Source organism: Monodon monoceros, unplaced genomic scaffold (assembly GCF_005190385.1).
Source record: "Monodon monoceros isolate NGI ecotype Baffin Bay Population unplaced genomic scaffold, NGI_Narwhal_1 Super_Scaffold_11, whole genome shotgun sequence".
In the NCBI taxonomy this organism is placed as follows: domain Eukaryota; kingdom Metazoa; phylum Chordata; class Mammalia; order Artiodactyla; family Monodontidae; genus Monodon; species Monodon monoceros.
The window spans coordinates 38592723-38608680 of NW_021703767.1; the positions used below are offsets into that span (position 1 = coordinate 38592723).

General features: G+C 37.0%; 1 protein-coding gene across 2 annotated transcripts in view; it reads left to right on the top strand.

Annotated features, from left to right (window-relative positions):
• The window catches only part of CADM2 (cell adhesion molecule 2), a 1050900-nt gene that overhangs the window by 915466 nt on the left and 119476 nt on the right, over positions 1-15958 (top strand). For both annotated transcript variants that reach the window (XM_029215414.1, XM_029215413.1), the window contains exon 5: positions 12810-12980. In XM_029215414.1, the coding sequence (XP_029071247.1) occupies positions 12810-12980 (171 nt within the window). The remainder of the gene's footprint in view (positions 1-12809; positions 12981-15958) is intronic.

Genomic DNA, 15958 nt, shown 5'->3' on the forward strand with positions numbered 1-15958 from the left:
TAGCCAGGACATGGAAGCAAGCTAAGTGTCCATTGACATATGAATGGATAAAGAAGATGTGGCAGATATGTACAATGGAATATTCCTCAGTCATAAAAAGAAACGAAATTGAGTTATTTGTAGTTTGGTGGATGGACCTAGAGACTGTCTTACAGAGTGAAGTAAGTCAGAAAGAGAAAAACAAATACCGTATGCTAACACATATATATGGAATCTAAAAAAAAAAAAATGCTTCTGAAGAACCTAGGGGCAGGACAGGTGACAGACTCAGACATAGAGAATGGACTTGAGGACACGGGGAGGGGGAAAGGTAAGCTGGGACAAAGTGAGAGTGGCATGGACATATATACACTACCAAATATAAAATAGATAGCTAGTGGGAAGCAGCTGCGTAGCACAGGGAGATCAGCTCTGTGGTGCTTTGTGTCCACCTAGAGGGGTGGGATAGGGAGGGTTGGAGGGAGATGCAAGAGGGAGGAGATATGGGGATGTATGTCTATGTATAGCTGATTCACTTTGTTATACAACAGAAACTAACACACCATTGTAAAGCAATTATACTCCAATAATGATGTTAAAAAAATAAAATCCTGTAGTACTCTTAAGCTTAAGAAAAAAAATTTCCCAACAATCCCTTCAAGACAAACTGGTTTTAAAATATGTCTAGGTTACTAAGTTAACTAGACATAGTTACTTTATGTCAGTCTTTTTAAATGATGGGAAAACTGGTTATCTTCTAAAAATGATGCATTTACTTTTAGAAATTTTGATCTATAAAACTTCTTTTAAACAAGAATTATGTAACATATCCATTTGTCCAATATGCCCACTCCAAATTTTTGGCAATAAAGCCAATTTATCTCATTTAATGCTCACATATTCTCTTCTGTATGGCAAGAGGACCTGCATTCAGCTTACTAACAATGGTGTAAAACAATTAAAGTACCATTAATAACAGTCCTATGGATTGAGGATAAATTTCTTGAATACTCCTGTTGAAACTGTCATCTGATTCTTCAAAATCATTTACAAACCCAGACTCTGAAAATAGTAGCAGAGCTCATGTTCTATATAAGCAGCGATGTCTGGTGTATACACAGAGACCCTGTAGCTTTGCTCTTGGCCAGAGATTTAAAGGCCCAAGTAGTTCAGGAGAAGTCACATAATATCCTACATAATTCCCAAGAGATATCTCCAAATTATGAGAAGGTATGATCCTTCTAGTACTGGCAACAAGGCAGAAGCTGTATTTAAATCCCTGCCTTGGGACTTCCCTGGTGGCGCAGTGGTTAAGAATCCGCCTACCAGTGCAGGGGACATGAGTTCAAGCCCTAGTCCGAAAGATCCCACATGCCGCGGAGCAAGTAAGCCCGTGTGCCACAACTACTGAGCCTGCACTTTAGAGCCCACAAGCCACAACTACTGAGCCCGCGTGTTGCAACTACTGAAGCCTGTGCACCTAGAGCCGGTGCTCTGCAACAAGAGAAGTCATCGCAGTAAGAAGCCTGACCACCTCAACAAAGAGTAGACCCCGCTTGCCGCAACTAGAAAAAGCCCACGCATGGCAACGAAGACCCAACACAGCTAAAAATAAATAAAATTTTTTAAAAATAAAAATAAATAAATCCCTGCCTTTTTCCCAGTGTGGTGTATAGGCTTTGCAATGGATTAAAGGAAACTGGCCCTCTTTAGGTGCAGGTCTGATAGAGAGGGCTACCAAGGACACAGGACAAGATTTGCCTTTATAAAAATGGGAGTATCTTCATTCTGGATCTGTTCAAAAGGGATCAAAATCACCTAAGTGCAGAAAGGAAAAATGTCACAAAAGTTCAGATTACACTGCTCAAGGTGATTAGAACCATTGTGGAGACAAGGTAGCTTCTGAAGAGACCTCAACTTAGAGGATTTTCCTTCTAAAAGTGTAGTACAAAGGTGGCCAGAAACTACAGATATAGAGGCAGGTAAACCTAATATTGTAAATCTGGATATAGAGATATCTCCTGAGATCTGATATTTTATGAAAAGATTTGGATGTAAAAACGTCCAGATAACTCTTTGCTTTGTTCCATAGTTAACTTAGAGTTTTTATTTATTTATTTAATTTAAAATTTTTTATTGAAATATAGTTGACTTGCAGTGTAGTGTTAGTTTCAGGTGTACAGCAAAGTGATTCAGTTATACATATATAAAGATAAATATATACTTTTTTTACATTCTTTTTCATTATTATAAGATATTGAATATATTTCCCTGTGCTATACAGTAGGTCCTTGTTGGTTATCTATTTTACATATAGTATAGCGTGTATACTTTAATCGCAAACTCTGGTTTTTAAATATGTTAATTTGGGGGACTCCAACAGTCTAACTCACAATTATAGCTGCCATTTTTCTTCATACCTTAGCTCTTAGTGAGATAAAAGATCTAAAATCCCAAATATAAACAGATTGCTCTTATACATTTTGTCTGATAAAGTTACATAATATAAAAATTGATATAAAATCTTTACTTTGAGACTTCACCAAGAAATGTTCAGGAAAATAACTTTTGTTGAGAAGCATACTTGAGGAATTTTCCCAGGCAGATGTTTAGAAATATTTTTATTACAGAAAATTTCTAACACATGCAATGTAAACACAGTAGTGTAATGAGACCTTTTGCAACCACCCACCAGAAGCAACCACAGTTCTGATTACTTAAGAGCAATCTCTTAAATGTCCAGAATCTCCTTTGGAAAAAGATAGAGGAGTGACTTCAAGGATTGTGATGAATGCAATTTTACAAATTCCTCTGTTTATTGTTTGCTCATACCTTTTGTTTTGCCGACCATTGTACCAACACATTATATAATACATGACATGTGTATTTTGAAAAATGTAAATGAAAGGAAGAAATATATGTGGAAACAGTAAAAGTAGAATGTAAGCTTATGGAGAGTGGCAATAAAAAGAGAGAGAGAAAGTTGAGTAAAGTTAATCCCAATATTCACTCACTTTTGGTCATATCACCTATGGTGTCGATGTATACATTATACCCTTGCTCTTCAAAATATGTCTTTGGGCCAGCAGCAGACATTCAGGCTCTACTGCACAACTATTGAATCAGAATCTGCATTTTAACAAGATGCAAAGGTGATTCAGATGAACATTCCATTTTGAGGAACACTGCTCTAGATCACAATGTGATGAAGTAATGGTGTGGCTTGCCAAAGAAGAAAAAAATGGAAACTCTCTAAAACAAGACAGAACAGGGAATCAGCTATGCAATATAAAGAAATTTCTGTTGGTTCTGTAACTGTGGAATGCATCAATTATTTTATAAAGCTAGAAAGAAAAATAAAAATAAATTTTAAGTACTATTTCCTGTTTGGGGGGAAGGAGGTCAGCATAAAATGTGGGGAAAGATGCTATGATTGGCTCTTTTCAGTGCTTTTTCCGGTTCATCTTATGCCTTCTAGTAACCCTATAAGCTGTCACATAAGCTAATATTAAAAGCAACAAATTATACTTTTGTTTATTTCATTTGAATGATGATCATTAATATGTTATATACAATTGCTCTCAGATTTTATGTGTCCAATTAATATTACATAAAATGATACTTTTGTAAAGGAAACAGCTAAAGGAAGCAGATGTGGGGGTTGTTGAAATGCAGCTGTTATTAAAATTAAACAATTAGCAGTGATATTTTGGAATAATTTCTTATATATTGTATAATATAATTATAAAAGTGGTTTGTCAAGAGATCTAAATTTTCTTATACTGCCACTGCTTAGAGCTATGAACAAGAAAACACTGGACATAGATTTATAGGAAAGGATATAAAATATAAAAATGAGGAAACATTTTGTATAAATATATGAGACATTGAAAAGTAAGAGAGCCTCATTTTTTTTTTAATATAGCAAAGAAATATAAATGCATCTATATTATCCTGATTTTTTTTTTTTTTTTGTCACTTGACCTCATAGCATTCCCTGTCCTGGAACAACACAGATGGTGGAGCTGTGATTTTTTTAATTTTTTTTTTACATCTTTATTGGAGTATAATTGGTTTACAATGGTGTGTTAGTTTCTGCTTTATAACAAAGTGAATCAGTTATACATATACATATGCTCCCATATCTCTTCCCTCTTGCGTCTCCCTCCCTCCCACCATCCCTATCCCACCCCTCAATGTGGTCACAAAGCACCGAGCTGATCTCCCTGTGCTATGCGGCTGCTTCCCACTACCTATCTATTTTACGTGTGGTAGTGTATATATGTCCATGCCACTCTCTCACTTTGTCACAGCTTACCCTTCCCCCTCCCGATATCCTCAAGTCCATTCTCTAGTAGGTCTGTGTCTTTATTCCTGTCGTACCCCTAGGTTCTTCATGACATGTTTTTGTCCTTAGATGACATTTTTCTTTTCTTAGATTCCATATATACGTTAGCATATGGTATTTGTCTTTCTCTTTCTGACTTCATTCTGTATGACAGACTCTAGGTCCACCCACCTCACTACAAATAACTCAATTCCGTTTCTTTTTATGGCTGAGCAATATTCCATTGTATATATGTGCCACATCTTCTTTATCCATTCATCCGATGATGGACACTTAGGTTGCATCCATCTCCTGGCTATTGTAAACAGAGCTGCAATGAACATTTTGCTACATGACTCTTTCTGAATTATGGTTTTCACAGGGTATATGCCCAGTAGTGGGATTGCTGGGTCATATGGTAGTTCTATTTGTAGTTTTTTAAGGAACCTCCATACTGTTTTTAAGGAACCTCCAGTGCAAGAGTGTTCCCTTTTCTCGACACCCTCTCCAGCATTTATTGTTTCTAGATTTGTGGATGATGGCCATTCTGACCAGTGTGAGATATCTCATTGTAGTTTTGATTTGCATTTCTCTAATGATTAATGATGTTGAGCATGCTTTCATGTGTTTGTTGGCAGTCTGTATATCTTTGGAGAAATGTCTATCTAGGTCTTCTGCCCATTTTTGGATTGGGTTGTTTGTATTTTTGTTACTGAGCTGCATGAGCTTCTTGTAAATATTGGAGATTAATCCTTTGTCAGTTGCTTCATTTGCAAATATTTTCTCCCATTCTGAGGGTTGTCTTTTCGTCTTGTTTATGGTTTCCTTTGCTGTGCAAAAGATTTGAAGTTTCATTAGGTCCCATTTGTTTATTTTTGTTTTTATTTCCATTTCTCTAGGAGGTGAGTCAAAAAGGATTTTGCTGTGATTTATGTCATAGAGTGTTCGACCTTTGTTTTCTTCTAAGAGTTTGATAGCTTCTGGCCTTACATTTAGGTCTTTAAGCCATTTTGGGCTTATTTTTGTGTATGGTGTTAAGGAGTGTTCTAATCTCATACTTTTACATATACCTGTCCAGTTTTCCCAGCACCACTTATTGAAGAGGCTGTCCTTTCTCCACTGTACATTCCTGCCACCTTTATCAAAGATAAGGTGTCCATATATGCGTGGGTTTATCTCTGGGCTTTCTATCCTGTTCCATTTATCTATCTTTCTGTTTTTGTGCCAGTACCATACTATCTGGATTACTGTAGCTTTGTAATATAGTCTGAAGTCAGGGAGCCTGATTCCTCCAGCTCCGTTTTTCGTTCTCAAGATTGCTTTGGCTATTCTGGGTCTTTGGTGTTTCCATACAGATTGTGATATTTTTTGTTCTAGTTCTGTGAAAAATGCAAGTGGTAGTTTGATAGGGATTGCATTGAATCTGTAGAGTGCTTTGGGTAGTAGAGTCATTTTCACAATGTTGATTCTTCCAGTCCAAGAACATGGTATATCTCTCCATCTATTTGTATCATCTTTAATTTCTCTCATCAGTGTCTTATAATTTTCTGCATACAGGTCTTTTGTCTCCTTAGATAGGTTTATTCCTAGATATTTTATTCTTTTTGTTGCAGTGGTAAATGGGATTGTTTTCTTGATTTCACTTTCAGATTTTTCATCATTAGTGTATAGGAATGCCAGAGATTTCTGTGCATTCATTTTGTATCCTGCTACTTTACCAAATTCATTGATTAGCTCTAGTAGTTTTCTGGTAGCATCTTTTGGATTCTCTATGTATAGTATCATGTCATCTGCAAACAGTGACAGCTTTACTTCTTCTTTTCCGATTTGGATTCCTTTTATTTTTCTTCTCTGATAACTTCCAAAACTATGTTGAATAAGAGTGGTGAGAGTGGGCAACCTTGTCTTATTCCAGATCTTAATGGAAATGGTTTCAGTTTTTCACCATTGAGGACAATGTTGGCTGTGGGTTTGTCGTATATGGCCTTTATTATGTTGAGGAAAGTTCCCTCTATGCCTACTTTCTGCAGGGTTTTTATCATAAATGGGTGTTGAATTTTGTCAAAAGCTTTCTCTGCATCGATTGAGATGACCATATGGTTTTTCTCCTTCAATTTGTTAATATGGTTTATCACATTGATTGATTTGCGTATATTGAAGAATTCTGCATTCCTGGAATAAACCCCACTTGATCATGGTGTATGATCCTTTAAATGTGCTGTTGGATTCTGTTTGCTAGTATTTTGTTGAGGATTTTTTCATCTATGTTCCTCAGTGATATTGGCCTGTAGTTTTCTTTCTTTGTGAAATCCTTGTCTGATTTTGGTATCAGAGTGATGGTGGCCTTGTAGAATGAGTTTGGGGGTGTTCCTCTCTCTGCTATGTTTTGGAAGAGTTTGCGAAGCATAGGTGTTAGCTTTTCTCTAAATGTTTGATAGAATTTGCCTGTGAAGCCATCTGGTGCTGGGCTTTTGCTTGTTGGAAGATTTTTAATCACAGTTTCAATTTCAGTGCTTGTGATTGGCCTGTTCATATTTTCTATTTTTTCCTGATTCAGTCTTGGCAGGTTGTGTATTTCTAAGAATTTGTCCATTTCTTCCAGGTTGTCCATTTTATTAGCATAGAGTTGCTTGTAGTAATCTATCATGATCTTTTGTATTTCTGCAGTGCCAGTTGTTACTTGTCCTTTTTCATTTCTAATTCTATTGATTTGAGTCTTCTCCCTTTTTTTCTTGATGAGTCTGGCTAACGGTTTATCAATTTTGTTTATATTCTCAAAGAACCAGCTTTTAGTTTTATTGATCTTTGCTATTGTTTCCTTCATTTCTTTTTCATTTATTTCTGATCTGATTTTAATGATTTCTTTCCTTCTGCTAACTTTGGGGTTTTTTTGTTCTTCTTTCTCTAATTGCTTTAGGAGCAAGGTTAGGTTGTTTATTCGAGATGTTTCCTGTTTCTTAAGGTAGGATTGTATTGCTATAAACTTCCCTCTTAGAACTGCTTTTGCTGCATCCCATAGGTTTTGGGTCGTCGTATTTCCATTGTCATTTGTTTCTAGTTATTTTTTGATTTCCTCTTTGATTTCTTTAGTGATCACTTCGTTACTAAGTAGTGTATTGTTTAGCCTCCATGTGTTTGTATTTTTTACAGGTCTTTTCCTGTAATTGATATCTAGTCTCATAGTGTTGTGGTCGGAAAAGATACTTGATACAGTTTCAATTTTCTTAAATTTACCAAATCTTGATTTGTGACCCAAGATGTGATCTGTCCTGGAGAATGTTCCATGAACACTTGAGAAGAATGTGTATTCTGTTGTTTTTGGTTGGAATGTCCTATAAATACCAATTAAGTCCATCTTGTTTAATGTATCATTTAAAGCTTGTGTTTCCTTATTTGTTTTCATTTTGGATGATCTGTCCATTGGTGAAAGTGGGGTGTTAAAGTCCCCTACTATGATTGTGTTACTGTCGATTTCCCCTTTTATGGCTGTTATTATTTACCTTAAGTATTGAGCTGCTCCTAGGTTGGGTGCATAAATATTTACTATTATTATAACTTCTTTGTGGATCAATCCCTTCATCATTATGTAGTGTCCTTCTTTGTCTCTTGTAATAGTCTTTATTTTAAAGTCTATTTTGTCTGATATGAGAATTGCTACTCCAGCTCTCTTTTGGTTTCCATTTGCATGGAATACCTTTTTCCATCCCCTCACTTTCAGTCTGCATGTGTCTCCAGGTCTGAAGTGGGTCTCTTATAGACAGCATATATATGGGTGTTGTTTTTTTATCCATTCAGCCAGTCTGTGTCTTTTGGTGGGAGCATTTAATCCATTTACATTTAAGGTAATTATCGATATGTATGTTTCTATTTGTATTTTCTTAATTGTTATGGGTTTGTTATTGTAGGTCTTTTCCTTCTCTGGTGTTTCTTGCTTAGAAAAGATCCCTTAGCATTTGTTGTAAAACTGGTTTCATGATGCTGAATTCTGTCAGCTTTTGCTTGTCTATAAAGGCTTTAATTTCTCCATCAAATATGAATGAGATCATTGCTGGGTAGAGTAATCTTGGTTGTAGGTTTTTCTCCTTCATCACTTTAAATGTGTCCCGCCAGGCCCTTCTGGCTTGCAGAGTTTCTGCTGAAAGATCAGCTGTTAACCTCATGTAGATTCCCTTGTGTGTTATTTGTTGTTTTTCTCTTGCTTCTTTTAATATGTTTTCTTTGTATTTAATTTTTGACAGTTTGATTAATATGTGTCTTGCTGTGTTTCTCCTTGGATTTTTCCTGTATGGGACTCTCTGTGCTTCCTGGACTTGATTAACTATTTCCTTTATCATATTAGGGAAGTTTTCAACTATAATCTCTTCAAATATTTTCTCAGTCCCTTTCTTTTTCTCTTCTTCTTCTGGAACCCCTATAATTCGAATGTTGGTGCATTTAATGTTGTCCCAGAGGTCTCTGAGACTGTCCTCAGTTCTTTTCATTCTTTTTTCTTTATTCTGCTCTGCAGTAGTTATTTCCACTATATTATCTTCCAGGTCACTTACCATTCTTCTGCCTCAGTTATTTTGCTATTGATCCCTTCTAGACTATTTTTAATTTCATTTATTGGGTTGTTCATCATTGCTTGTTTCATCTTTAGATCTTCTAGGTCCTTGTTAAATGTTTCTTGCATTTTCTCTATTCTATTTCCAAGTTTTTGGATCATCTTTGCTATCATTATTCTGAATTCTTTTTCAGGTAGACTGCCTGTTTCCTGTTCATTTGTTAGGTCTGGTGGGTTTTTATCTTGCTCCTTCATTTGCTGTGTGTTTTTCTGTCTTCCCATTTTCCTTATCTTATTGTGTTTGGGGTTCCCATTTTGCAGGCTGCAGGTTCGTAGTTTCCGTTGTTTTTGGTGTCTGTCCCCAGTGGCTAAAGTTGGTTTAGTGGGTTGTGTAGGCTTCCTGGTGGAGGGGACTAGTGCCTGTGTTCTGGTGGATGAGTCTGGATCTTGTCTTTCTGGTGGGAAGGTCCATGTCTGGTGGTGTGCTTTGGGGTATCTGTGGACTTATTATGATTTTAGGCAGCCTCTCTGCTAATGGGTGGGTTGTGTTCCTGTCTTGCTAGTTGTTTGGCATAGGGTGTCCAGCACTGTAGCTTGCTGGTCATTGAGTGAAGCTGGGTGTTGGTGTTGAGGTGGAGATCTCTGGGAGATTTTCGCCGTTTGATATTACGTGGAGCTGGGAGTTCTCTTGTGGGCCAGTGTCCTGAAGTTGGCTCTCTGACCTCAGAGGCACAGCACTGACTCCTGGCTGCAGCACTAAGAGCCTTTCATCCCCATGGCTCAGAATAAAAGGGAGAAAAAGTAGAAAGGAAAGAAAGAAAGAGAGAGAGAGAGAGAGAGAAAGAAAGAAAGAGAAAGAAAAAGAAAGAAAGAAAGAAAGAGAGAGGGAGAGAGAGAGGAAGGAAGGAAGGAAGAAAGGAAGGAAGGAAGAAAGAAAGAAAGAGGATAAAATAAAATAAGATATAATAATATAAAGTTATTAAAATGAAAAATAATTATTAACAATTTTTTTTTAAAAAGTAAAAAAAAAAAAAACGGATAGAACCTTAGGACAAATGGTGAAAGCAAAGCTATACAGACAAAATCTCACACAGAAGCATACACATACACACTCACAAAAAGAGGAAAAGGGGAAAAAAATCATAAATCTTGCTCTCAGAGTCCACCTCTTGAATTTGGGATGATTCGTTGTCTATTCAGGTATTCCACTGATGCAGGGTACATCAAGTTGATTGTGGAGCTTTAATCCGCTGCTTCTGAGGCTGTTGGGATGGATTTCCTTTTCTCTTCTTTGTTCTCACAGCTCCCAGGGGCTCAGCTTTGGATTTGCCCCCGCCTCTGCGTGTAGGTCGCTGGAGGGTGTCTGTTCTTCGCTCAGACAGGACATGGTTAAAGGAGCCGCTGATTCTGGGGCTCTGGCTCACTCAGGCTGGGGGAAGGGATGGGTACGGAGTGCGGGGTTAGCCTGCAGTGGCAGAGGCCAGCATGACGTTGCACCAGCCTGAGGTGCGCCGTGCATTCCCCCGGGGAAGTTGTCCCTGGATCCCGGGACCCTGGCAGTGGCGGGCTGCACAGGCTCCCCGGAAGGTAGGTGTGGAGAGTGACCTGTGCTCGCACACAGGCTTCTTGGTGGCTGCAGCGGCAGCCTTAGCGTCTCATGCACGTCTCTGTGGTCCACGCTGTTAGCCGCGGCTCACGCCTGTCTCTGGAGCTCCTTTAAGCAGCACTATTAATCCCATTTCGTGGCACACCAGGAAACAAAGAGGGAAGAAAAAGTCTCTTGCCTCTTCGGTAGGTCCAGACTTTTCCCCGGACTCCCTCCTGGCTAGCCGTGGTGCACTAACCCCTTCAGGCTGTGTTCACGCCGCTAACCCCAGTCCTCTCCCTGGGATCCGACCTCTGAAGTGCGAGCCTCGGCTCCCAGCCCCACCCATCCCAGCGGGTGAGCAGACAAGCCTGTCGGGCTGGTGAGTGCTGGTTGGCACCTGATCCTCTGTGTGGGAATCTCTCCACTTTGCCCTCTGCACCCCTGTTGCTGTGCTCTCCTCTGTGGCTCCAAAGCTTTCCTCCTCCGCCACCCGCAGTCTCTGCCCGTGGAGGGGCTTCCTAGTGTGTGGAAACCTTTCCTCCTTCACAGCTCCCTCCCACTGGTGCAGGTCCCATCCCTATTCTTTTGGCTCTGTTTATTCTTTTTTCTTTTGCCCTACCAATGTACGTGGGGAGTTTCTTGTCTTTTGGGATGTCTGAATTCTTCTGCCAGCGTTTAGTAGGTGTTCTGTAGGAGTTGTTCCATGTGTAGATGTATTTCTGGTGTATCTGTGGGGAGGAAGGTGATCTCCTTGTCTTACTCTTCTGCCATCTTCACCCTCTCCCTATCCTGACATATTTTGACTGAAAGGAGATCATTTCATCTTTTTCTCTAATATTTTTTTGACTGAAGTTGAATCTAATTTTCAAATGCAAAAATCTCAGAAACGACTTTAGTTAACAAAAATGAGATATTTCATAAGACACATGTTAATGGAAAGCCCTGTATCCTGTATGATTAATTTATAGTTAAAAGATGGAGTTGAGAATTTTATATTCTTTCCCGCCTTTCCAAATGTTAGAAATTTTTCTTAGTGTCAAAACAGCCTAAATTACATAAATCTTTTTGTGGTAAAAATCTTAATTAGATAATTATTTTTCTAATTTCTGAACACAGTCATAAACATATAGTTTCAAAATAAGACGTGACATTTATCTAGTTTTATACTTTACTAATATTTATTTTATTTTTAAAATCAATAAGGTAAAGACATTCTTCTCTGGAAATAAGTAAAATGCAGTGGACCATGCAAATATCTACCCATCAAATACATAAGATTCGATATTATTTTCCAAGTGAAATCTTTGCATAGAGCACAATGGAGAAGCTGAACTTACATTAATTTCTTATCATTGATATATTTATAAATATTTTTTAAAATATTTAATACATGCTAGAATCAAATATTTTATGCATATTATGCAAAAGAAGTATTTTCATAAAAAGTATCATTTTTCATTTGAAATGAAATGCTAAGAATTTGAACAGCTTTCTCCCTCAACTATATTTAAGATCTTGTTAAAAGATATCTTAACCTTAGCCTGTTATTTTGATTTCTAAGCCATTAAAATTGCCCTCTTCTCATCAGCTACTTTAGACTTGAGAAGTTTCAAATTAAATGAAAATATTATTAAATCCCTTTTCCACAGAGAACAAATAATCCCTAAGTGCATCATTTAATGATGAATCTGAATAATGCACAGTAAGTTTAAGTATTGATAAGTGAATTCACATCTTGAGGAAAGTATTCTCATTCAGGCTGAAATGAATTCTTCAGCTAAGTGAAGAGCATTTTTCTCAATAGAAATTTCATTGAAAATATATATAGATAGGTAGATAGATATTTAAGTATTCAAAATGTTCACATGACTGTTCTCCTTCTTTACCAAAGATGACAACTTTCTCATCTTAGGTATTCTTTAGCAATTATGTTCACCTCACAGTGTTCATGTTAAAATCATAGCTCAATACACTGTACTTCCTTTTAGGCATACCCAGATGGTTGTGAAATTGCTCTTCTCAATTGTACTTGTGGTTCAGAGAATTAAGATTATCTTTTAATAAAACTTAAATCTAAAGAAAAGAGATTAATATTGTAAAATGGTCTGATTTTTTAAATGGAGTATAAAAAAAAAAAGTGCTGTGACCTGCCCTTTTATTTCTGTATTTAACTTTTAAAATGTATTTCTGAAGTAGCTTTATTTCTGTTTACTCAAAACGAAATGGATTAAATGTGAAACTAACAAATATTTGCTTTTTAAAATTGGGTAAAGATTGGGAGAAGAGGCTTCCAGTGTATCTCGAGTAAATGAAATCTGTTACATTTTGAAAGAGAACTTCACAGAATTTAAAATTTTATATTTTATTTTCAGATGTAAAATATTTAAAGGAAGAAGATGCAAATCACAAGACTTTCACGGTCAGCAGCACACTGGACTTCCGAGTGGACCGAAGCGACGATGGCGTGGCGGTCATCTGCAGAGTAGACCATGAATCTCTCAATGCTACCCCTCAGGTGGCCATGCAGGTGCTAGAAATACACTGTAAGTAAATGCTACTCCATGACTCTTTATTTGGTGCCAAATCTCTGCATCTACATTTAAAATCATTTCAAAAATTTCCTGAAGTTACAGCAAATGTGCAGCAAAATCTATAGCCAAATGAAGTAAAACTGACCTCATTTGTATTAATCACATTCAAAGGAAAGGGGTCCTTGCTTGATTATCATTCTTGACAAGGAAGAAAAAGAAAGAAGATATCAGAAGGTTAAAACTCCTAATTATTTTCCAAATTTTGGCCAGGAAGAGCAGTAATTTTGGCCGAATCAGTGAGAAGTGGAAATCTGAAAAAGCCTTGATGAACTTTCTAAATGTAATGTTATTATACGCAAACGTGGCTTACCATCTGTTCTTTTAAAATTATACTATTTTTTTTCTATTTTTTAAAATATGCTAAGTCTTTATGAACACTGGGGCATATCTATTATGTTTTCTTTATCAACATCATTATTGTTCACAAGTGATGAGAACATAAATTGGATGACTCCAGTGAGCCCGGGCAGTGCTGAATGCTTTGCTGGCATTATCTCAACTCATGTTATCTCATGTTAGGGCATCAGCATAATAGCCTGATGAATAGTTACTGCTCTCTTTACTTGCAATTTATGGATAAGGACACTGAAGATTATAGTGGTTGAGTCACTTGGCCAAGTTCACACAACTAGCAAATGGTCGACTTATAATCATGACGCTTTCATATTTAGCAATGTCCTTGGGATAGAGCAGGTGATCTATAAATATTTATCAAAATGAAAATGAATGAATTGAAATATGTAACAAAGTTGAAAAGAGTAGAGTACAAAGAATTTTATTTCTGAATCCTATTACTTGTCTTTTTTCAATATTAGAGATTTTTTTTGTTGAGTTTGTTATCTGTGATAAATTATAGTTCAAGTTTAGATTTGTGTGTGTGATGCGAAATTACACTGAACCTTAAAATGTTAACTTTACATATTAGTCTTCTAATATGCCTCATTGTAGTCTGTTGTCATTTATTTATTCAACAAGAATGTATTGAGTACCTACTATGAAACAGGCATTCTTTTGGGCACTGGGGTTACAGAGGTGACCAAAAAAGGACAACTTTAACAAAACAAACTGAGATTGTCTCCAAGTGTCAAAATCACCACTACGACCAAAGCAACAAACTCCAGTTCGCTTATAATATCCACTCTAGGTAGGAGTGACTGAAAAGCAAAATTAGTAAATACAACATATAGGGGCTTCCCTGGTGGCGCAGTGGTTGAGAGTCCGGGAAGATCCCACATGCCGTGGAGCGACTGGGCCCGTGAGCCATGGCCGCTGAGCCTGCGCATCTGGAGCTTGTGCTCCACAATGGGAGAGGCCACAACAGTGAGAGGCCAGCGTACCGCAATAAATAAATAAATAAATAAATAAATAAATACAACATATAGCATGCTATGTATTAAGTCTGTAGGAAAAAAATAAAGCAAGGCGGTGATAAGGAGTGAAGTTAGAATGGAAGTCAAGGATAGTGAATGTGTGTGTGTGTATTAACATATATATATAATGCATTTATATATAAATATATATTTTATCACATATAGTATCACATTAAATTATATCATTACATACTATATAATAATATTACATAATATATCATTTAAATATATCATAATGTTATATTTATATGAATATATTATATAATACATTATTTATACTTTAATATATTACATATAGAAAAATATATTTAAATAAAATAATATTTTAACTAAATTAATATGTTTAAATATTCGAACAAAATATATACATACAATTCACCGGGAAGAACAAGTACAAAGGCCCTGAGATAGGAACATGTGTGTTATTTTTATGTTTCTAGAAGCAGAAAGGGTATCAGTGAGACCAGGGTAGAGTGGAAAGTAGAGAGTATCATGAGAAAAGATCAGAGAAGTACCAGGAGTACCATTCTTTTCTTTTTACTTTTTAATAGAGAAAATATCATTATTTTTTAATTATTGTTTATTTTAATTATTCTTAGTTTAGTAGTTATTAAATTATTAAAATTTTAAGAATACTTTCAATTATATTAGATTAGTTTCATTAATTTCCTTCCTGTTCTTATTGAGGCAAATTTGAAGACAAACATATTTTAGAGCCCAAACTGAGATTATTTCCAAATTTCAACATTTATTTTCAGTGAGACCTTGCAACAATTACTGAAACTGCTTGAGCTTTGATTATAAACTAGAGAATTAATTTCTGTGAGGTCCAAACCAGACAAGTTTATGGCATTCAGTAAGTCTTCAATAAATATCAGCTGTCTTCTTTCTTAGTTGGTTTGATCTCGGGTGGCCTTGGCCTGCAGTGGCTTGAAGCAGGATTTTGGTTCCTGGCTAGAGATTGAGATCAGTCAATGGCAGTGAGAGCGCTGAATCCTAGCCACCAGACCACCAGGGACTAGTGACCAGTGACAAGGCCCTGGCCCTTCAGCTGTGTAGAAATGAATTTCCACAGAGATGGAAAGTAGTGAAGCAAGTAAAGTATTTATTAGGAGGAAAAAGAGTACAGTACATGTGGATGAACACATGGGTGGACTCAGAGAGTCATGCCATCATGGTAGTTTGAATCACTTCTATGGGGCATTTCTTCTGGGTTTCCTTTGACCAGTCATCTTGTTTTGCCTAGTTCTGCGTCTGTATTTGGTATATCTCAGGGTCCTCCTGTATGCATGCGCATCTCTTAGCCAAGATGGATTCTAGCGAAGAGGCCTATGGGTAGTTGACATCACTTACTATGGGTGGCAACCCCTCACTTTTTGACCTCCAGGGAGCCTTTCTGCACATGTGTAGTCGGGGAGGTCTCCTTGATTTCGAGTATGAGGAATATGTGGTCTTTTATCTGGGCAGGGCCCAGCCTCTTCTCTCGATTGTCCTGCTATTGATATTTTGGAGTTTCTGTCCACAGAGAACAAACTCCAGCTGCTGACCCTGGGGCCCATC